This window comes from Protopterus annectens, chromosome 15.part0 (assembly GCF_019279795.1).
Source record: "Protopterus annectens isolate FY-2018-M chromosome 15.part0, PAN1.0, whole genome shotgun sequence".
Classification (NCBI taxonomy): Eukaryota; Metazoa; Chordata; order Ceratodontiformes; family Protopteridae; genus Protopterus; species Protopterus annectens.
Genome location: NC_056749.1, coordinates 571,541,256 through 571,565,601, shown reverse-complemented (window position 1 = coordinate 571,565,601; position 24,346 = coordinate 571,541,256). Strand labels below are relative to the sequence as shown.

Below are 24,346 nucleotides of genomic sequence, written 5' to 3'. Positions count from 1 at the left end.
TAGTACTTTGGTGTAGGTTTGGACATATGTGCCAGTTCCTGTGGATAGGGAGAGGGCTGTGAAGCTGTATATATACCTCCTCTCAGGAGGTTGTAATCAACTTTGGAGACATTTTTTCTTTAGCTGTAGCTGGGGGGGGGGGGGTCAGGGGAGATGGTGACTTCGAAAGTGGCCTCTTTGTGGTCGGATCTTACCAGGGAGGATGACACTGTAGGAATGCTGCAGTGGTTATTCATGTTGGTTAATACCAAGTCCAAGATATTATCACCTCTTGTGAAGTATCGCCCATCTGGTCCAAGGTGTTTGCATTGACAAAATAATGGAATATCTGGGCATTTGTGTTTTGGCATGAGTCATTCTTCCAATCTATGGTTGGATAGTTAGTCACCCAGGGTCAGGGTAAATGGTTGAATCTCGTTAGATTGAAAGAGGTCCACATAGGTGGAGTAGGTGTCTTGAGTCAAAGCTGGGGGCCTGTAGCTGGCTATGATTTGAATAGGCATCTTGTCAGCGATTAACTACACCTGGAGTGTCTCCTGTGTGTCATACTGTTTGACCAGCCTGGCAGTCTGTGTCTTTAATGCATATTGCAGTTCTACCTCCTTTTGCTTTGCTGCCCATGGTTTGGGGTCTGAATGGATGATAGGATGAGTAACCTGGTATGGCTGGGGTGCTCTTTGCAGCTTTGAACCAGGTTTCTGTGACTGGACAAATGTCAGCATCTTCCACAGTTAAGAATGCTTGCAATGAGTGCAGTTTCATGTTTAGATTCCTAGCGTTTAGCAGCATGACCTTTAATATGTGTTTTGATGCAATTTTCATGTTAGTAGTTTTGACCTCATGCATTGCCTAAAAAGGCACTATGGGGGAGGCAAGAGCCTTTGCCAGAAGCCTGAAGCCCAAGGGAGACAGATGCAGGCTATCTCTGGCAAAGCATCTTGGTCTGTCAATCATGTCTTCCCCGGCTGTCACAGAAAAGCCCAATATGATGATGTCCCTCTTCTCTGGTGTGCTAGGAAATTATATGTGTTCCTGTACATGCAGAAGCATTATGTTGGGGAGTTTGTTCAGCATTATAGAGGCAGATGCCTTACTAATAGCCATTATTTCCCCTGTTGGTCACTGTAGGGTTTCTATAGTTGTTTGTACTGATATTTGCAGGCCAAGCAATCATGTAAATTGTCTGTCTGGGTTACAAATGTCATTCAAGCCCCACACAATATCACAATGTACTCAGAGAAAAACAGTAACCTCCTTGTAAATAAAAGTTGTGAAATACTACCCATTGGTGATATGGTTTCCTTTGGTTCAGGACACCACTTGCAAATACTGCCAGGAAATAATAGTGCTAGTCAGTAAGCTATGCTGCTTTGTGGCTGATGTTGCTAGCATAAGCACTTTTGTTATCTGTAGCTCTGGTATTGTCAGTGTGCTTTCCCCTTTATAGTAAGGCACACACTGATGTGCAGTTTGTCCCACATACAACTATGAGTCATGACTACATTCAACTTGTATACATTTACATATCATTATGGCCTAATTTCTCTTCCATGTTTAATTTGCATGCCATTTGCCTCCATCATAATCATTAAATTTCTGCTGCCTACACTATAGAGTAATGTGGAGGTATGAATTGCTACTAGATTGCCCTGTAGCTGGCCATTTCACACACAACTGCATGCTGTGTAGAGTGCAACTTGCCTATGAATCCTGACCTTTTCTTCTTCATTCCTTTTCTTAATCAGGATCAAAAGAGCTGTGGTATGCTGTACTAGTTCAGCATTTAGCATCATATTAAGTTTTGCATTTGAATGCATTTGCTTACTGATATGTTTGCTCTGTTCCTCCGGTGTACATCTCCCAGACCCCTACTATCCTAGAACTTTGTTTTGTACTGTATATATCAGCTACCCATTGAATTCTAATGTTCTTACTTTTCTTGCCTTACTTATTTTTAGAACTGACAGTATTTTCAAGAAGTACATTGAACTAATTTTTTTCAAGTGGTCCCCATGTTTCATTGCCCTTAACTTAGTTTTGCCCTTATTGTTGTACCTGTCATTTCAATTGTTTATTATGTGTGCCTTGTGGTAAGTGTAACATACCGTATCTTCACTAAAGATGTGCCTGTTTACCTCTTTGCTTATTAAAAAAAAATAAAAAATAAATATTCACTATCATCTTTGCCCTGTTGTTTTTTTCTCACTCCTTAAACATCCGCTTGTCCCCATTTTTGGTTCAACACTACCACTGGATTCCCCCTTTTCAACTTTTTTCTTTCCCAAGTATTTCCATTGGGTGGGGGTTTATATGCATATCTCCCTTACTAAATTTGTATTTCCATATGTCTTGCTGGTTCCCCTCTCCTTTAATGATTTCCTCAGCCATACATTTATCTTCAGTCTCATCATTCCATCTCCTTCTCTGTTGCACCTCATAAGTCTTGCGTTACCTCATTGATTCCTTCCTCCCTTTGTTCCCACCAGACTACCTGTTTTATCATCTGCCATGTTTTTAATGTTTTTCTGTTCTTTGAGCTCCTTGAATAGCTGTCACAACAATATCACTCCCCAGTCCTTCACTGTTTTTCTCCATCCAGAATTTCATTTTGCTCACCACCACCACCAGCTGACTTCTTGTTCTGGTGACCCTCATATTATTCCTACCCCACACCTAGTATCTTTAGAACTCCTTGAGTCATGTCAGGGTCCTACATCCCCATACTTCACATCTTTTCCTCCATCCTGGTTTGCAGCCCGTTCCTTTTATCTCATTTCATTGAGACATTGTTCATGCCTCAACCATATTCTTTATTTATATTCTGCTGTAAACCACAATAAAGACAGTTACTACCCAATGACTAGTAAATAAACTAAAATTAATAACTAAAAGCCAGGGTCCAAGGATTCATTCAGGATAATATAAAAAATTATTTATTACAAAATTTTTTTCTAAAACCGAACATAAACTGATTAAGCATTTTCGTCCTTAACAAAACAAGACTTCATCAGAATCACTACTACCTCTTCACTCAGCATTTTTATACAGACCAACTTAAATGCAAAAAATTATTCTGAGTGATCTAATTGAATTATTTTATATATTTTCTGGCATTGTTTTCTGTTTCTCATCTGTCCTGAAACTGCTTCCCTCCTATTCCTGTGGTGGAGTTTAAAAATTTGGTCTAACGGCTTTTGTGTTATCTGATTGCTTCAAGGCTTGCTGATTTAAAAATAGTTTCTGTTTGTAAATTCTTGCATACACTGTTGGAAACTCCTGGTGTTCTTGCTGAAGTGTGATTCTCAAATAATCTGGAAATATATCACTGATTGATAAATATATTTCTTGGCATTTTAACATTTCAGAGCTCTGCATTGTCTTTATTTTGTCTGACTGAATTATGTTTTTGCCTGACTGAATTATTTTATATATTTTCTGGCATTATTTTCTGTTTCTCATCTGTCCTGAAACTGCTTCCCCTCTATTCCTGTGGTGGAGTTTATAAAACTGGTCTAACAGCTTTTGTCTTATCTGATTGCTTCAAGGCTTGCTGATTTAAAAATAGTTTATGTTTGTAAATTCTTGCATTCACTGTTGGAAACTTCTGGTGTTCTGGCTGAAGTGTGATTCTCAAACCATCTGGAAATATATCGCTGATTGATAAGTATATTTTTGGCATTTTATTGTTTCAGAGTTCTGCATTGTCTTAATTTTGCCTGACTGGATTAGTTTTTCCCTGATTTAATTATCTTATATATTTTATGGCATTGTTTTCTATTTCTCATCTGTTCGGAAACTGCTTCCGCCGTATTCCTGTGGTGGAGTTTATAAAACTGGTCTTACAGCTTTTGTGTTATCTGATTGTTCCAAGGCTTGCTGGTTTAAAAATAGTCTTGGTTTATAAATTCTTGCATGCACTGTTGGAAACTCCTGGTGTTCTGGCTAAAGTGTGATTCTCTAACCATCTGGAAATATATAACTGATTAATAAGTATATTTCTTGGCATTTTAACCTTTCAGATTACTGCATTGTCTTAATTTTGCCTGACTGAATTATTTTTTGCCTGTCTGAATTATTTTATATATTTTCTGGCATTATTTTCTGTTTCTCATCTGTCCTGAAACTGCCTCCCCTATTCCTGTGCTGTAGTTTATGAAACTGGTCTAACAGCTTTTGTGTTATCTGATTGCTTGAAGGCTTGCTGACTTAAAAATAGTTAATTTTTGTAAATTCTTGCATACAGTGTTGGAAACTCCTGGTGTTCTGTCTGAAGTGCGATTTTCAATCTGGAAATATATCACTGATTGATAAGTATATTTCTTGGCATTTTAACCTTTCAGAGTTCTGCATTGTCTTAATTTTGCCTGACTGAATTATTTTTTTGTCTGACTGAATTATTTTATATATTTTCTGGCATTTTTTTCTGTTTCTCATCTGTTCTGAAACTGTTTTTCCCTCCCTGCCATCCTATTCTTGTGGTGTTGTAAATTTGATCTGGGACACCCCTCCCAGTCTACTGTTCACTCTACTTAATACAGAGAGAATATTTGAGAAGGTCAACCCACTTAGGTTCTTTTCCTTGAATTACCTTCTGCTCCTCCTTCCTCTCTCTCCTTGATCTTTACTAACAAAAACAAATTGCAATTTATTCATCTGCTTTTACTGTATTTGTGTTTCTTCCTACTTTATTACTTTAGTTTTTTTGTCTCTTCTTAAAAGTTCTCAATTGTGTTTATTCTGCTACATTTATTACTGCTTGGTCATAGCCTGATTAAGTTGTAACTGTTATTGTATGCCTTTTGGTTTAAGTACTTGGGCTTCAGACCAGTTGTTTTACATTAAGAAGGTTTGTGGTCTGCACTGCTGTGGCAGGACAGGTAGCCTACATCCTTCTATGTTGGGAATTGCTGATTGAAGGCTCAGTGTCAGTTATTCTAAAAGTGTATTAGTTCTGGTTTAAGCACTTGGGCTTCAGGACAGTTATTTTACATTAAGAAGGTTTGTGGTCTGCACTCTTGTCAGAGGAGAGGCTAGGTTCTGCCCTTCTGAGCTTGGAATTTCTAGCTAAAGGCTTATTGTGCCTGCTTATTTGAATTGTTACTTTCTGAAGTTGGTGTGACCTGTTTGCTGTAGCATAGTCTAGATTCAGGCCTGCTGAATCTAGCTTTGGTTGTATAACTTGTGCACTAATCCAGGTCATCTTTTTTGGAGACGGTTCCCCTGCACCCTAGTGGCAGGAGTGTGCAGTTAGAACTTGTCTGATTGAAGACTGCTGGAACAGTGCTCAGTTTTGAGCTTTTCTACTGGTAATTAGGTAATTTGTTTAAATCAGTTTGCTCGTTTTCTATTGTTATATTAAAAAAATACACTTTATGCATCACCGCTTAGCTAGGATTAAACTATTCCTGGCGCCATAAAGTCGGCTCTTCAAATTTTCCCTTAGAACTAGCCAGTTTTTTTAGTTTTAGCACTCAAATCTGTTTCTTTGAACTCAGTACTTGTTCAGAACGCATTGTAAGCTCTAAATAAGCTACACATTACTACAGTACTCAACTTTCCTCGCTTGTCTAGAGGAAAACAGTTTTTAGTACTTAATAAGTAAGCACATATCCAGGCATGTCTAAGGGTCAGCTCCTGGTGTTTTCTCCTGTCTACCTGATGAATCTGGGCATCTTGGGGCAATGTAGCAATTGCCTCATGTACATAGACAACTCTGTCCTCCTACCAGTCAACACTACAACCTGTGAGAGATGCACTTATATAGCCAAACTGGAAGCAAAGCTCTCTTCACCCAAGACTGGATTAGACAGTGAAGAGAAGAAGGTAAACACCTGCACCACACCACACTCATCATATAGTCCCTCAAAACCTACACCACCAAAGCAGACACATAGAAACACAAAACAAACACCTACATTCACAGAGGCTCTCAGTAAAAATCCATTCAAGCAACAGAGACCTCCAAAGCAGAAACGCAAGCAACCTCTACCCCCCAACACAACCCAAATGACACATAGCCCAAAAACTGAATGTGCCACTCAACCACAGCCCATAAGGCATAACAACATACCCAACACTCTAGTCATAGGTGACTCTATAGTCAGGCAAACTGACGTTCCACTCACCAGGCTAAGCAAGAAGAAAGTTAGTGTCAGCTGTCTGTCAGGTGCCAGGATCCACCACATAACGCACACACTCAGTTCTATCCACAAGTACAAATATGACTCTGCCATTGTCCATGCTGGTGTGAATGACCTGAGATGTACCTCCCTGGACTACATGAAAAGAGACATGGAGGAGCTCTTCGATCTTGTAGCCCAAGCAGGTATGACCCTAGCCCTGAGTAGCATCCTGCCATCACCCAGAATGATACCACAGTACAAGGACAAAATGATTGACTTCAACAATTGGCTAAGCTTCTGGTGTCATTCTAAGGGGATCCATTATCTTGGGATGACATGATCAACAGACCACGATGCTTTGCTGGAGATGGCCTGCATCTGTTGCCCTTGGGATTCCGGATACTGACTAAGGCTCTTACCACCCCTATAGTGCCTTTTCTAGGCAAGGTTCAAATGACAAATTCACCACCGTAACAGGTACAAGCAAGCAAAATCTGAGGGTAATGCTACTCAATGCTAGATGTCTAAACCTCAAAATGCACTCACTCAAGGCACACCTTAAAATGAAGAACATCGACATCTGTGCGGTGACAGAGATTTGGTTCAAGGCTCCAGAGAGAACCCATGCATTACCAGGCTATAATTCATACCACACCTTTTGGCCACCTAACCCGGACCGAAACACTAAAGATGAGGCATGTCCATATTCATTAAGGATATCCACACCTCCAGGCTAGTTGCTCAGCATAATGCATCCGAGATTATCCAAGTGCAACTAACTCTGGGCAAGACCGCAATCCAAACTGTAACTTGCTACAGATCCCCCACCATACCCCTGGATTCTGACTCCCCATTTATTGACACACTGGAAAATATTAGGATACAACCCAACACCTTAATAATAGGCAATTTCAACTACCCTACCATTAACTGGGAAAACTACTCATGTACCAACTCATTTGCTCAACATTTTCTGGAATTCATAAATTCCAATGCCTTGAATCAACTAATCCACACCCCCACCAGGGGCAGCAGTATCCTAGATCTGGTCATTACCAACATGGGCAACACCAGAAATCAATTCCTCATTGGTCAGTATCCTAGACCTGGTCATTACCAACATGGGCGACACCAGGTCAGTTCCTCGTTGGTCAGGTCCGACCACAAGCTAATCACCCTAGACATCCACATCCCACCCCCACCCCCATTAGGGAAACCACCGTAAAAAATTTCTCCAAAGCCAACTTCACGCTTCTTAAGGCAGACGTGGCAAACTTCACGATACCCATGCAGACTGACAATAAAGGTACGACTGTTGAATCTTACACAAATGCACTTTATAAGCACTTACACGAGTGCATGGATCATGCTATCCCTAATAGAGCCAAGATGCTGTCCTCCAAAAAAAGGAAGCCAGTCTGGTGGTCCCCTGCTATAAACAAACTCTACAACAGAAGAAAGAAACTGTTGCAAAAAAGAGTAAAATCCCATGATTGGAGAAACTCCCTGGTCAGCCTCAGTAAGAAGCTGAGATCCCTCATAAAGTCCTCCAAAGCTAGTTACGAAAACAAAATCACCACTGATTCTAAAGACAACCACAAATCATTCTATAGCTATGTCAAGAATCTCAATGGCAACACTCAGATCTGCTCTGAGTACAATGGCACTAAATATACAGAACCAACTGATACTAGCAACATCCTGGCAGATAGGTACAGTGCTAACTTTTACCCCCTCTCACCCCCTAAAGGGCCCATCTCTATAATGGAAGAATGCAAAGTTCCTGTAATCACAGCTGCACAGGTAAAAACCACACTCTCCAAAGCCAAGGACACTGCATCCATGGGACCTGACAACATCCCAGGCTGCGTTCTACATGAACTACAGAACGAACTGGCACCCCACCTAAGTACCATGTTCAATCATAGCCTCACATCAGGCTTTGTGCCCACTAAATGGTGCACAGCAATGGTTATCCCACTGCACAAAGGGGGAGTCACCGTGGATCCTAGGAACTACTGCCCCATTAGCCTGACGAGCCTGGTCTGCAAGGCCATGGAAAGCATCATCATGGAACTTATAAACAAAGACATTGGTAATCTCCAAACTCTGGAACCCACCCAGTTTGGGTTTGTAAAAGGCAGATCATGTACCCTAAACCTGATAGACTTTTTGAAGCAGTCACCAAAGCCATAGGTGAGGGTAGGGTGGTTCACACAGTCTATCTAGATCTCACCAAGGCTTTCGACACCATCCCTCACTCTGGAATTATAGATAAATTCATTAAACTAGGTATAAATCCCTGTGTCACAAGATGAGTTGCCAATTGGCTGACTGACAGAACCCACACTGTGAAAGTAACAGACTCCAAATCCGACTTCAGACCAGTGACAAGTGGAGTACCACAGGGTTCAGTCCTGGGTCCTCTCCTGCTTGGTATCTACTTCTCTGAAGTACAGACTAACACAGAAGGTCTTTGGCTAATGAAGTTCGCAGATGACTGTAAACTAGGAGCCATAATCGAAACTCCTAATGATGTGGACATCATACAAAAGGGCCTCACTGAAACAGATGCTTGGTGTCAAAGCCGTGGCCTCAAGCTCAATGCCAAAAAGTGCGTTGTCATCACCTTTGGTAAAAACTCTGTATCCATGAACTACCACAAAGGCGGTAGTCTACTTAACACCGAAACCTTGGGACACAGGTGGACAGTAGTCTCTCCTTTGATAATTACATCACCACAGTAGTTAGGCAATCCTTCTATGTAAACAAAACAGTGTAAGAAACTTCTCTGTGTGGAAGATTTTCAGTCCATATATTTCTAGTTAATCACTGTATATTAATCAGATCAGACAATAGTAGTAGAAGTAGCGAATGTAAACTCATCTTAAGTCAAAACAAAACAAAAAGTAATAATAGAAAATATATAATTGTACAGCATCACTAAGTATTCGAAAGTAATCCAAGCAAGGCAGGCAGTCTGTTTCCAGTCAAAAATACGTTATTAAGTTCACAAACAAGCGATCCAAGTAAAACAAATATAGAGTAATAATTTCCTCACAAGCTTTCTAAATATATATATATATATATATATATATATATATATATATATATATATACTTTTTATCAGGCATGGGAGTGGTTTATTGTGCTGTAAAACAAAGTGTCATTGGTACACATGTTAAATTCACATCCCTTCCCCATCAGTGTGACATTCGAGCTGGTCCTGCCGTACTTAGTAGCTGTCATAATAATATAAACCTTATGTACTTTAAAAAAAATGTATAATGATGTGGTACCTCTTATTTAACCAAATTATTAAGTAGATTGTTGTCTGTGATTTTATCCAAGACAATATACTACATGGCTGGAAATATATCAACCTTAGTTCATTTGGCAATCAAAAAATATATATAAATATATACATATACAGTTTGCATGTAAAAATCAATTTCTATTTTCATAACCTATTGTTAACAAATATCGCTTTTGTCCTTCTAGACTTCTTCAGGTCTGTGTACAAGAACCCTAAAAACCTATATAATTGTATAATTAGTTAGTATTGTTATTATACATCATTTTGAATAAAGTGGAAAAAAGAACCAGAAAAAAATAAAAATAAGAAAAAAATGTATATATGATGATGGAAACAAAATATACACTTAAATTTCAACTGATTCAAAATGGCATTTAAAACCAATTTGTAGAATAAAATAAAATAAAATACAATTAGTCATGTAAAAAATGTAGCAATTTTCTAAGTTCCAGTGCACTTTTAATTGAACAGCAGTAGTTTAGTCCAGGCTTCCTAAAAGAGTTCAGCTTTAATTGCCACATGAGTTCATGTTTCTCCAGAATATTCGGGATGTCTCCTTCAAGATCACCCATGTCTATGCGATCCAGGATCTGGAACTTAAAACCTGTGTGTTTTTTATGAAGAGAAAGATGTTTAGCTAGTGCATTATTTTTACATCCAGAGCGGATTTCTGACAGATGACATGAAATCCTACACTACAGTTTATTTACAGTCTTGCCCACATAGAATGCATCACATTCATTGCACTGTGCCCTGTAAATTACTTTTTTAGTGTTACAGTCACCCCCTGCACTGGTTTTAATGATCTTCTTTAAATAAGGGCAATAACAACTATCACCTTGCTGTATAAATATGCAAAATGTACAATTAGTTTCACATCTTTTAGTGCTTTTCTCACATAGTCTAGGTTTAAATTCAACAAAACTTCTAATGTTCCTGACCTTCCTATAAACAAATGATGGGGCTTCACCTAAGATGTTAATCAGAAAAGGGTTTCCTGTGACAATGTCCCAGTTTTCTTCAGTAATATTTTTGATACTATGATAATCCAAAGTGTATGTCAGGATGCAGCTATTTTTGCATTTGTTATTCTCTGTGGAATTACTTAACATTTTTCTACTGGGGAGGTTGAGTGACGGTGCTTCAGTCCTTTTCAGTTCTATAATGGGTTCCAGGATGTTTTTTAACATCTGACTTTCATAGCCTCTCACTAGAAAATCATTCTCTAAGTTGTTCAGGTTTCTCAAAAATGGTTCCATCTCTGTGGTAATTCGAGCTAATCTATACCCTTGGGACTTCACTACATTATACTTGTTTTTTGTAGGATGTAGAATTTTACTGTGGAGTAATAAGTTAACCCTCGTTGGTTTTCTGAATAGATCAGTGGTGATTCTGTTATTGTTGGTGTCCTTGGAAATCTGCATATCTAAGAAGGTGGTTGAAGTACAGCTATGGGAAGAGGTAAACTTCAGGAAGGGGGTTGTTTGATTGAGGTAAGTGATAAAATCTCCAAGCTGCAAGGTGTCACCTTTCTACACAATAAAGACATCATCAATAAAACGTAAATAGCATGTGATATGCTGCATGTAATTAGTGTTGTTTAACACAAAGCCCTCCTCCCATTTGCCCAGGGCTATGTTAGCTATGCTGGGAGCCATGGCAGCCCTCATTGCTATACCAGCTTTTTGTTTGTAGTGTTTGCCATTGAAAGTAAAGAAATTAAAGTCCAGTACAAGATTAATGAGCTTGCGTAACTTTTGCAGTTGTGCCTGTGTACCCTGATTATGTTTCTTAAAAGACTCCATAGCTGCTGTTATACAGTAATTGTGAGGGAGCACTGTGTACAAGGATTCCACATCAATAGTTACCAAAATACTGTCAGCTTGCACTATGTGGCACACCTCAATCTCAAAAGGTTTCTCGTCCAGGAAGAAAGAGATCATTGTTCCCCTCTACTCGTTACTCATTAGACCCATTATAAAGTACAACACCCCTTTTGGTATGTACCTCACAAGACATGTACAACAACTGGAAAGGCCGCAGAAATACCTCACAAAGAGGATTACCAGCCTCAAACAGATGCCCTACGCAGACCGTCTCAAAAAAATCCAGCTTTACTCCATTGCATATCGCCTACGCAGAGGCGATCTCTGCCTAACATACAAAACTATGTCAAACCCAGAGCTGTTGGACATGCTCTGCTAAAAGAAATCCCAATCCCTCTGAGCTACATGATCTAGGGACCTAAACCTTGTCACCACAATAAACAGAACATGCTGGAGGGATAGATTCCTGTCCCAGAGACTTCCCATACTCTGGAACAAACTGCCTATCTATATCAAACAAAGCTCCTCATTAGCACTATTCAAGAAAAATCTTGATTGGATGGGAAGTAGGAAATTCACCGTGAGGATCACTTCTGTGGCTCTGCTCGACAGGGGCATAGGAAAATCATTTTTTTTGGGTGGCAAAAGCCAGGGTACCTTTTTGGCTAGGGTTATATAGGCCCTAGGGCCAATAGCCTAGTACCTACCTATGAACCTATGATTGAACAGTGGGAATTAAAGTGCACACCTATAAGACACTTCTCAACAACAGATGTCAACCAAACTTAAAATTTTGCAGCTGTCATAGCTAATGCAGACTGAATAGAGGTATATTCATTTAACCCAGGGAATGAGGTAGCTTGCAGTTTTAACTGCCATTTCAATTCCTTATTTTCTAATCTCACCTTAATATCTCCACCCCTTGAGTTATAGGAAGCACTATCAATGATCCCAAAATTAAACTTAGAAAAGGTAGGGCACACCATAGAGTGTTTAAACAAAGGATTACACTTTACTATTTTTAATATCATATAAATGTTCATAAATATGTCTACATAATGCCCCTTTGGTTTTACCAGTATAAAAACATGAGCACCCAACACATATAGCCATGTATACCACCTATTTGCTAGAACAATTCCCTTTGATGAAGGATACCTTAGAGCCTGCTCTGTTGTTCAAAGTAACTGATTCTTTTCACAAATGTAAGAGCTTTGCTTACACATACGTTTACTATTATTGATAAGTTCTTTCACAACTGTACTTTACCACCAACCTAGAGCCAGGTAATGCCAGGACTCATCTTCCTCTGCTCAAGCTGGCTTCCACATGGGATTGTGCCCATCCTGCCTTCTTCTGGAGTGCAGTGGGATATCTATGAAGGGAGCCTCATCTCCCTATGTCATCATAGGGGAGCCTTTGCTGAGTCCCTCCATACTTGTGTCTGTGGTTTTCCACACAGTTGCTTTTACCACCCTTCTTTGTGTGGGGAAGTAAGGGACCAGACCCTGGGGAGGGAATCCTATCCCTGCATTCCTCATTGGGTCTTGTGTTTGTGTTGCAGACCCCTTAGGAGTCCTTCCATTGCTACTTACATGGAAGGGGATATCAAGGGTGTCATAGCAGTATTTGTTCTGGGACCATTCTCTCTAGGTTATCCAAAGTCATTGCTGACACAGCTGGGGCATTTCAGAGGGTCTCCCTCAATCTCTGTGGGGTACATCATGGATCAAGGTTGTTATGAGTACCTGTGAGGAAGTGTCTTCTCAAGAGAAATTCCTTCCTCCTTATTTCATGAGAATATTTTAATATCAGGCCCCTGTTACCTGGCCTCTGGGGGGGGGGTCCTCACATATGACCTCTGGGGGCTGTGTCATTCTGCACTCAGGACTTTAATTCCCCTGCTTTCTGCCCCATCCTCTTTGGGAAAGCTGGAGATTCCTTTCTTTCTTTCAAGCTGCCTTTGGCAATTGCACTGAAATTCTCATTCATCCTGGATTCCCTGTCAGAGTCTCTGCTTCTGTTACAGTGGCACCATTTTCCCTGTATCCCCTGAAATAGTCAGGCACATCTGTTGGGTAAGAAGCTGAGGTAGCCATGCTTGGGCCTTCCAGGTCACAGCATGGGGGACTACTGCTGCTGGTGCCTTCTGTTCATCCCTGTAGGAAGCAGGTGTTATTTTCCAGTTAGTTGGAATGAATCATTCCATCCTCCATCTGAGACTGTATACCTGGTCCTTTCCAGTGAGGATCTGAAGTTGTTCTCAGCATCTTCTGAAGGCCCTTGATTCCCTGCCTTCCACTTTAGAGGAGTGGGGCTACCTTGAGCCTTGAGAAGGGGAGAGAAGACTGATGCAAGCTAATCAGTAGTGATGTGACCCTTTATTTTTTCTTTCTTTGTTTATTTCTCTCTTACTCTCTCTCTTTTTCTTCATGCTTTTCTTTCCAGAGAATTTTTTTTTGCCATTTCAACCCCTGTTCATTTTGTGGTCTTGCTTGGTAAGTGGATGAGTCGATGGGTTTGAATGGATTTTAATTTTTTCTCCAGGGGTCATGAGTTTGGGGCTGTTATATGTCTGCTATCAGTCTTTCCTCAAGGCCATGTGGAAATTATGGAGCTCATTTCCAGTCTTTTAGCCTATGAAACTCCCTTTCTGCTAGGCAGGCCTTTGCATGTTTGCATGGTTCTGGTATATGGGACCAATTTGCATTCAGCAGATTTCTTTTTTTTTTCAAAACAGGTTTATTGTTTTAACATATAAGAGAAATATCATAACAATTTTATACAAGTAATTAAAAATAGGTATTATTATAATATTCAACAAAACAACTAAAGTATTTACAAAGACATCCACTACAATCAGATCAATTAATTAAACTAAAATACCATGCTATTGAAATTAAAATTTTTTTAACAAATTTTGTAAATTATCCCATACAATATAATAAGATGTTTTTCTATTTGTTCTTGTCCTAATTGTGTTTATTTCCATATGGCACACTATATTCATAACATTTTTAAATTCATTGAACGAAGGAGGTGTATCTGAAATCCAATTTCTAGTTATTATTTTCCTAGCCACTGCTAGAATAGACCACAACAAGGGAAGCTTAACCTTTTTAACACTTTGAGGTACAGGTGTGTTGAATAATATAAGAGATTTAGAAATAATGAAATTATTTGTAAAAAGAGCCTGCAAAAATTCATTAATTGACTTCCAGTATTCTTTCAATTTTATACAGTCATAAAACATATGAGCCCAGTCAGCATTAATTTCTACATTACATCTCTTACATAGATTATCTTTATTATTTATTTTATTCATCATCAAAGGTGTATAAAAAGATATATGTAAAAATTTCCATGTATAAAGTCTCCAGACAATGGAAGACGTAGTTCTATAAGCAGATTCCAATATATATTGTTTATCTTGTTGATTTGGTGGGTCCCCATTAATAGAAGTGAAATAATTCCAGTATGAATCTACACTGTAAAAAGTTTCTTGTCTGATAATTTTATGTATGTATGAAAGTTTACCTTTATCAGAAACTTTATGTTGTAAATTTAATATCAAGTAATCAATCAGTGTTGGAATAGATTCTTTAACTGTTATAGACATTAGATCTATTTTATTAATGAGATGTTGTCTAAAGGTCTGAACCTCTAACCAGCAAGTTTCTCTTAGATCAAATTCTTGTTTTAAGAAATCTAGATTTTTAACTTTATTATCAGATATCAACTGATACCAGTACTTTAGATCATTATCTATAGCTAAATGAGTTCCTTCAGAAGTAGATGACAAAAGCATACCCTGAGTATACATTATATGGAATACAATAAAATTCCATTCCCTATACTTAGGGTGCATGAATATAAAGTTACGATAACTAATAATAATATTTAATGGGTAACAAACCATATGTTTAGGTGTAATAGGTGAAGTACAAAATTCCTTTAGTAACCATAACATGGAGTTATTTACAATCATATTTTTATGTGTTAAGGAGATTTTCATGAAGTGCATACTAATTAGCTCCCAATAATCTTTCCATTTTGCGACATATGACTGATCTGTTAATAAAGTAATAACTTTTACAATAGAAGAGATAGTATATAAATTAAAGTCTGGAAAAGAAATACCCCCTTGCAACCAGCTATTAGTATGTTTCTTTAATGCAATCCTAGGTCTACTAGGTGCCCATAGGAAATTTAACATTAGTGTATTCAGTTTCTTGATAATTATTTTTGTAGGTGGAAGTATTATTGATTGTATTAAGTATAAAATCTTGGGGAATATTATCATTTTAATAATTGTAAGTCTCTCCTCCATAGTAAAAAACATATTATTCCAGGTATTAAAAAGATTTTGTATATTAAGAAAACAGGTATTATAATTATTATATATAATAGATTTAATATCTTTAGATAGTATTATACCTAAATAAGTTATCTGACCTGAATTGGGTGCATATTTAGTAAAATCACTAATGAGAATATTTTTTCATGTATATATAGGTAATATTTTAGTTTTTTCTTCATTGAATATTAAACCAGAAATACTTTTAAAATTCATCATGTTATCAAATAGAGACTGCATAAAAGAATTAGATCCTGCTGATGTAATTAGAACATCATCTGCAAAAAGTTGAATTTTGGATGTTGTATTTTCATCTATTTCAAAACCCTCTATGTCAGTACTGTTTCTGATCAAATTAGCCCAAGGCTCCATTCAGCAGATTTCTGAGTGAGGGGAAGGTGCACTGCTGAGAGTTGTGCTGGTTCCAGCAGATTGGCTTCTGTGTAGCACTATGTGGTATTACTTTTCCGGATTTTCTTAAATCACTGTTGTTGTTGAAGGCTCCCACCATTGGCTTGATACATTCAGGATGCCTTGGCATCTCATCTTTATAGGCCTAGGGTGAAGAAAAGAGTCAGCATTCTGGTTCTGATCTGACCTGACAAGATGCCCCCCCACACACACACACACACACATATTTGAATTGCTGTGGCTCCATGTGATCTCCCCATTCTCGTCTCTTTTTCAAGAGTAGGTGAGATTCCAGACTCCCAGTTCATATGGGGAGGGGGGACACCTCTGTCCAGCCACCTTTGATTACTCCAGTTTTTAAAGCCTGTTAAGAGTCATAGTCCTCCAGTGAAAAGAGAGGTTGGTGAATATATTTTGCCCTGGCTTGGAGCTCTTTTCTGGTTCCATTTGGACAGGGTTCTAAAGCAAGGATTAAAGTTAGCACTCTTTCTGGTACCTGCAGCAACTGAGAAAGGAATCCTCTGCCATCTGTAGGCTGCTGGCACCCCTTCCAAAGCATTTCCAGCTCAGCCATGCGTGAGAGTTAGTAGTCCACCTCAATCTTTGTGCTGCTGTTGCCCATCCCTGGTTGCCTCTGGCTGAACTGCATTGAGAGATGGGGGACTCCTGTTCTGCCTGTAGTTGCCTGTTGTAGCAGATGGCCCACCAGCCATTGAGTAGGGAGATAGTTGTGTAGACCATGGGGTGTTCCACCCATTCTGGCTCCTGGCTCTCTAAGGGGTTGCTTCCATCTGTGTGTGTGTGTGTGTGTGTGTGTGTGTGTGTGTGTGTGTGTGTGTGTGTGTGTGTGTGTGTGTGTGTGCGCGCACGCGCGTGCAGTGGACCAGCTACCTTATTCCTCTGGTTATGATTGCTCTCCTATTTGATTCTTGCCTACTGCTTAAAAGTTTATCTTAGTTGCAGTTCCCAGGTGTCATCTGTCTGGATGTCCTTTGGCTGTTATTGCCCCGGGTGTGATATATTGTTTTGGATTGTCTGCAACCTAATACCCATCAAAAAGGACCTTTGATATTAGGTATAACAGATATGTTCTTGCCATGTTAATTGATCTAGGAGGAAAACTCCACTTGATGGGGAAGAAATTCCTTGCCCCAGTGCAGGGGCCAGTCCTCCCAGCCAGCTGTGACTGCAACATGTATTGTAAGTAGTACAACTGTATATTGTCTACCACTTGGTTGTGATGTGGATGCAGGTCTTTACTGTGGAATCTTGATTTGCAAAAATCTGCTTGCTGGTGACAAAGAGATGAGTGCCTGGATAGGGGATGCACACACTTATGTAGTGGCTGTGCGACATCATAATATATATTGCCATTCAGCTAACTTGAGATGCAAGAAGTGCTATAAAACTATACTGAATTTTGATTGATGGAGAGATGATAACCCACCCATGGGCTCTTCAGTAAGAATGTAGCTGTTATTTGAAGCAGTTGACATTTTAAGATGTTTAAATGTTAGGTGTTATGTTTGAAAGGTTTGGCCAGTGTACAAAGGGTTACCTTTCTTTTGTACAATAAAGCAGTTTATTTTTTATCAATTGCCTTTGTTCAGTGAATTGATATGTGTCGTTTACTATACCATTCAGGATAAAATACTAAAATTGTGTTGTGCAGTTTTTGTCTTATTGTAAAAATATGAAGTAAATCTTTTAGTTTGTTTCTACTGGTACTAGGAACTGAAAGAAGAAACTGTACAATTTTTGTTTTTACCATACCTATTGGGTAATATTCAGTAGTATTATACATGCTCAGTATTTTTAGCTGTACTTTTTCAGACTTTGACATTATCACATTTTAGATCCTCGGACAGGAGTGTCAAACAGTACACATGTCATAGCAACAATTGGGCTGGTAATTCATGCTGCAGGTATGTTATCTGTTTACTCCTTGCTGTTACGCAGATGTATCATTTTTTCTTTTTTCTTCTTGTTTGCATTTTCTTTATTAAGTGTAGTATACAAAAATCACGAAGTCTTTCTATTTAAAGAAAGTATCTGAAGACTTATCTTTGTTTTTTTTGTTTTTTTTTTGTTTGTTTTTTTTTTGTTATTTTATTTTGTGGCATAGTCCTTGGAGCCTTAGAATCCCTTGACATTATTGTACTGTTGTTGAAATGTAAACACAGTTGATCTTTTACTCTAAGTCTACATTGGTGTTTAGAAAAGTCATAGTTCATGGTGTCAGAACATCAAAGTATCATGGGTATCAGTGATATGCAGACACTTGTGCTCATGTGGCAGTAAAAGATTTACTGACAGGTCTCATATAATGTGAAAAGAAACTGCAGTCTTTGCTTCTTCTCATCCAACAGACTTTTCCAGGTTAGTTCCTTTATGTTTTCTGCTACAAAAATATGTCCCAAGTTTTAGTCTCTGTGATTATTTTTTTCCGTAGCTAATGATTTTTGTATGATTATTTAGTTGAAACTTCTTTGCTTTCCCTGCATTTGCCTAGTGAAGTAATTTGCAGCCAGCTAACAATTATTTTAATTGCCAAGTTATTTTGTAAAACATATTCACAAACTGAAAGACGTCATTAGCAGGCATTTTACATCTTGTTTCTCCACTTTTTGCTGGATGCTGTTATTCTGAAAAGTGTCAATATCCAGTATACTTCCAGCTCCCATAAATTGCTAAAAGCAGACCCTCTCTAATAAACATATTCTCTAAGCCAGCAGCATTTATTATTACTTTTTTTTTTTAACTGGGAAAAAGAGTCCGTTGTCAGAGTCAACCCAAGAGCACTTTTCTGGTTATGTGACTTGTTCAGTCATACAGCAGGCAAGTGAAGGTTGAAGGACTCAAACCCTGTCCTCTTGTTTGTAAAAAGCATGTAGTTCATAGCTCAAAGCTTTACTCATCCATACTAACTCTGTGGATTGGTAATCAGTGTGTGCAGCACTCCAGCCGTTCTGATAACTGATCAGCAAGTACTAGTGCGTACTGTACAAGTACTAGTGCGTACTGTACAAGTACTAGTGCATACTGTACAAGTACTAGTGCGTACTGTACAAGTACTAGTGCATACTGTACAAGTACTAGTGCATACTGTACAAGTACTAGTGCATACTGTACAAGTACTAGTGCATACTGTACAAGTACTAGTGCGTACTGTACAAGTACTAGTGCATACTGTACAAGTACTAGTGCATACTGTACAAGAGAGCAAATGAAGTTTCGAGCAGCCAAGCATGTAATAAGCTGCTAACTTTAAAATAAATGAAATAACCACACAGAAAACCAGATATGAAAACAGTAAAGTGTTAGTCTTAAAAAAAGTCTGGAGGATGAACAGAAACATTTGGTGACTTTCTATGTCATGTAACTAACTGACTAACAGAGTTTACTATGGCTTTATCATCATTGTACCATTGACAATTTGTTGTTTGCAAGTCCTAGACTTTCAGTGCTGTTTTGATTACAAATAGAAATGAAGAAATCCCATTTATTTTTCTAACAGGGGGTATACATTTCAAAGTATGCAATAAGTCTCTGACAGCAGCTGATTTATGTATGCTGTTTTTAATTTTTCCATGTCTTTTGGGTTTCTAATACCATGACAGGAATGAACCCCATTCTTAAGTCAAAGTACGATTAAAGTTCATGAAATTAGTATTGTTTCACTCTGTAATATTAGGCAAAAGTGCTCTTCACAGCACCTGCAATGTGCCCAGTAATGACTCCTTCTGCAGTTCCTTTGGTGTTACATGAATTGGTAACATATCTAAATATGATTGTAAATTCTTTTTTTATAAGACCAGTTAGTTGCTCCTACTACTGTTGGAACTGTCTGGGTATCTTTTTTCTACATAGCTCTCTTTTCTGTAGTCACTGTAGTCACTAGGTGTGGTGATTTCAGTGATCAATGCTTCTTTTGTCTTCTTTTGTCGGACCACTATATCCAGTTTTCTAGCATCTATCTTTTGAACTGTTTGTATTGGGTGATTCTATGTGATATAAATGTCATCATTTTCAATGATTCTTTGTGGCTCATGTTTCCAGTGTTTTTCAGCTACTTCGATACCATAATGTTTGCACAATCTCCAGTGTAACAGTCTTGCCACATTATTATGCCTTTTAGTATACAGTCCCTCTGCCGTTAGTGCGTCGCAACCAGCAACAAGGTTTGTGGCTGTTTCCATTTCAGTTTTACAAAACCTACATATGTCTATATCTCCCACATGTTCAATGGACTTTGTAAACCAGTGTGTACGTAGCCCACTATCTTGGGCTGCCACTATTAACCTTTCATTTCATGATGTGAATTCACCTCTCCTTAACCATTCCTGTATTCTTTCTTGATCAACATGAGGCTCTTTCAGAAGTTTTCTATACTTGCAACTGTATTTATATTTTTTCCACATTTCTTGCCTTCTCATCTGGTCCTTCACCTTATATTCTTTCATTTGTTTTTTAGCACATTCAGGTGCTGCCTGGTTTTTATCTATTTCTGGTTTAATTTCCATTCCTGCTTGATGCCGATATGGTTTTGCTAAATTAAGCAGATATGTCATCTTAGATTTATTCTCCTCATGTTTCAAAACTTTCACTACATTTGGGTCTTGTGAGGTCAGCAGATATGTCTGGAGTCCCACGATTGCAGATCTATACATGTAATCATTTTCAAGGAGGCCCTTCCCTCCTTCGGAATGGGGAATATATAATCTTGGTATACACTGATTTTTATAAATCATTTGGTGAGCATGAAGCATCCTTCTTGTTTTAATATCCTATCTATCCAACACTTTTTGGGGCTGTTCTGTGGATGTTTGCATGTCAGTGTCATGCACAGATGACAGAGTAATTTATGATAATGGGAAAGATACTTGTGAACCCAAGCATGCCAGGACAAATGTACAACTTCAGATAGATATATAGACAGACAGAAGGAAAATCCACTCAAAGGCAGAAAGTAAATGAAACAATAAAACATTGCCTACAAGGCATGTGTTAAATATGTTCAGCACACACTTAAAATTAGTACCTTCCCGAATAAGTCATCCATTTCTTAAGTGTAGCAACATGTAGTAGTTGTACAGACTTATTTCCTCACATCAGCACTTGCACTGTATCCATCCCTTGGTTTTGTGTCTTCCAACAGACCCAGTATGCACCAATATATTTGTTCAACTTACAGCCCACCATGTGTCACTTCTTATCAGTATAGCCGTCCAACAGCTGGATGCAAGTAAATATATTATGTGGTAACAAGTGATGTTTATCATATTGATCACTGCTGAAGTAGCCTTAGCTGTATGGGTCACATAACAGTAGCCCAGCTTCCAAAGCTTCAGAGCACCTTCCATGTACTCAAACTGTCTACCAGCTCAAACTGAGCTAACTAAATGCCAAGTTTGGGCATGAAGCCCTTCAGGAGTTTCCTGCCACTGAACAGTATGCTCCTCTGAGGCTTTCAAGGATTGACGGATGGCTTGTTCTTTCCTTTACTGGGCAGATAAGTTTATTTTCCCTCTTTGGGACCCTGGAGAAAAACCCTCCCATTTTATTAATTTTGTTAATGTTTCATTACTTTCCTCTTCAGGGAAGTTATTTCAAAAGTAAGAATATTGTGTTTTAACAGACTATCTCAAAAATATTATGTACTTTTAAATTGGCTGCTTTTTTTTCTTTCAGTTTAAAAGTGATGTAAATTAAATGAAATTGTGTTTATTTTACTTTTGTGGTGTTGACATACCCCAGGATTCAGTAACGCTTACACAAAGTGTACAGTGATCTGAGTGAACATACAACACAGACATGTTTCACACCTTCTTCCTCCTAATTTTAGTTTTCCTACTGATATTCTTACAGGTTTAAATACTGACAGGGATTCACAAAGGTTACCACAAAGTGTAGTCTACATGTACACTTAGTGTAATTTCTGAGTGATTAGAAAGCACAAAAATGTGATAAGAATGTTCTTGAATACATATTGTGTACACTTAGTGTACGCTTGATTGAATCTGGCCCATAGTGTTTTAAAGTTTTTTTACTGTGTTTTCTGGAAAAAAAGTAACTTTTGTGAACTGGTAGTATTTACCAAGAATTGCTGCTTGTCTTTCCTGGGAAGGTGGCACCATTTATGGATTGACCATGGAACAAACCGTCCTTCCAGCCACAAAAAAAAGTAAACAATTAAGCAAACAACCTCTGCCATCACAGCAGGCTAGCAGTTTGCCTCAGCGCAGGTCAGTGATTCTGTGTGGCCATTTGTTGCACCTCAGACCACTCATCTTTTACCCAGGATCCCTCTGGTGTAGCGCCTACAGCCTCTTTGGCCCTGGAGTTAGCCACATCCTCTGCAGCTGTTGGGATGCCCTCAGTTGGAAAGGGAGAGCCTCACTTGTTTTCCTGGGAGAGGGAACAGGGAAGTTTTCCCTGTTGTGTCAGAATGATGTGCCCATCCCTTGGGAACCTGCTGCTGCTGCTATTAATAACACAGTTTACCCCATCATTTCCTGTCAAAAAGAAACTGAAAACCAAGCATGTATCTACTCCTCCTCATTTTTCTTTTGAAAGGAGTAGTTTACTGAGTCTGGCTCAGGGTTTAATTCAGATTATTGATCCTTCTTGTAAAGTAGCCTCTGTTAAAAGAGGGATTCTTCTTTTCCTGAAAAAAATTCAAGATTATGAATCTGAACAGGAAAATGAAGGGACAGATAATTTTTTTTCCCTCAGATTTCTGATTCAGACTTTGAGAAGAGTTCAGTTTCTGATTCTCACTGTGGGTATTTCTCTTTCTCTGAGACTATTGCTAGGTTGTGCCAGTGTTTTCAGTGAGAGAACATTGAGGTTTCTCAGTCCTTCAGAAAATACTAGGAGTTGATACAGAAGGATTTTCCAGAGCCTACACCTATTCACCCTCTTCTGTCTGCTTTAGACAAACCTGAGCCAGTAGCTATAGCGTTAGTCGATCCCACTGCTGCCAAGCACTTGGTTAATTCCAATCCTGCTCTTTCTGTTAAAGATGGGAAAATTATTGCTAGGTGTGGAAAAAAGTGTACAGTTCTCCAACTCTGATTTTCAGAATAATTGTCATGCTGATACTGTTTTTCAGAATTATGAATTGTCAGGCTCATATGTTAAAGTTTGTTCTGATAAATTGTGAAAATATGAGAAATGTTTTATCTGCAGCTTTCTTCTGATGGATTTTCAGAATTGGGAATTGTCAGGCTCATATATCAAAGTCTGTTCTGATAAATTGTGACAGTATGAGAAATATTTTATCTGCAGCTTCTTCTTATGAGAAAAATCTGCTGTAAATAACCTACTTTCTTCTGTTGCCCAGGTCACAATTCATTGTTTTCTATGTTTGTATGATTTGTTGATACCTCTTCTAGTGCTATGACCACTGGTACTGTTTTCTCAGAACCTCTATGATGATGATAAAATCCAGATTTTAAATTCTCCCTTGAGTACAGAATTAGTGTTTGACCCCTTTGCTGCAGAGATGATCAATAGGTGCAATGAAAAGGACAAGCTGAGCCAGGGAATCTCCATCAGCCCTCCTTTTCCAAATTTTCCACAGGATTTTCTATTTCCTCATCCAGTTTTGGCAAAAAAAAAAAAACAGAATAAACAGTCTCAACAAAATACAGGTAAACAGATGTTTAAGAAGAAATGGCAAGGAGGTTCCATAAAGAAGTCTCAAATCTCCCAAAAGCAAGGACAGTCCAACAAGTCTAAATGACTATTCAAGAGACCTTGTGACCCCCTCTCATCCTGGCCAATTCTTCTTCAAGAAAGTCCAAATCCCCATTTTTCTTTTTGGCAACCAGATAGTTTCAGAAAATGGGTTTGGAAAATCATTCATCAAGGTTACAGATGGCAGTGGGAGGAAATGCCTCCTTTCCAGGGATTTATTTCTCATCCCCCAGAACAGACTCATGTTTCCACCGGTTTTTCATCACATGCTGTCCCAAGGAGTGATATAGCCATTTCCTTCCCAGGTGTGGAATGGTTTTTATTCAAGGAACTTCTTCATGTCAAAGAAAGAAAGAAAATTCTTGGAGACTAGTTCTGGATTTTTCTTTCCTAAACTTGTTGTTGATAGTGTCCAAATTCAAAATGATGTCACTTCACAACCTGTTACCTCTTGTTCCTCTTTCAAGTTTCTTGGCAACGCTAGATTTAAAAGATGCTTATCATCACATCCCTGTTCATCCAGACTTTGGACTTTTCTTAAGGATTTGTGTGTCTGGATGACATTATCAGTTCTCCACTTTAACCTTTGGACTATCCACTGCACCAAGAGTGT

The 24,346-nt window shown here is 38.5% G+C and overlaps 1 protein-coding gene across 2 annotated transcripts in view; it reads left to right on the top strand.

Moving 5' to 3' along the window:
- The window catches only part of LOC122789925 (zinc transporter ZIP9-like), a 677,153-nt gene that overhangs the window by 483,761 nt on the left and 169,046 nt on the right, over positions 1-24,346 (top strand). Inside the window, exon 4 of one of the 2 annotated variants that reach the window (XM_044057392.1) lies at positions 17,889-17,957. The exons of the other annotated variant lie outside the window; for it this stretch is intronic. Coding sequence (XP_043913327.1) covers positions 17,889-17,957 — 69 coding nt within the window. The remainder of the gene's footprint in view (positions 1-17,888; positions 17,958-24,346) is intronic. 2 annotated transcript variants of the gene reach the window in all.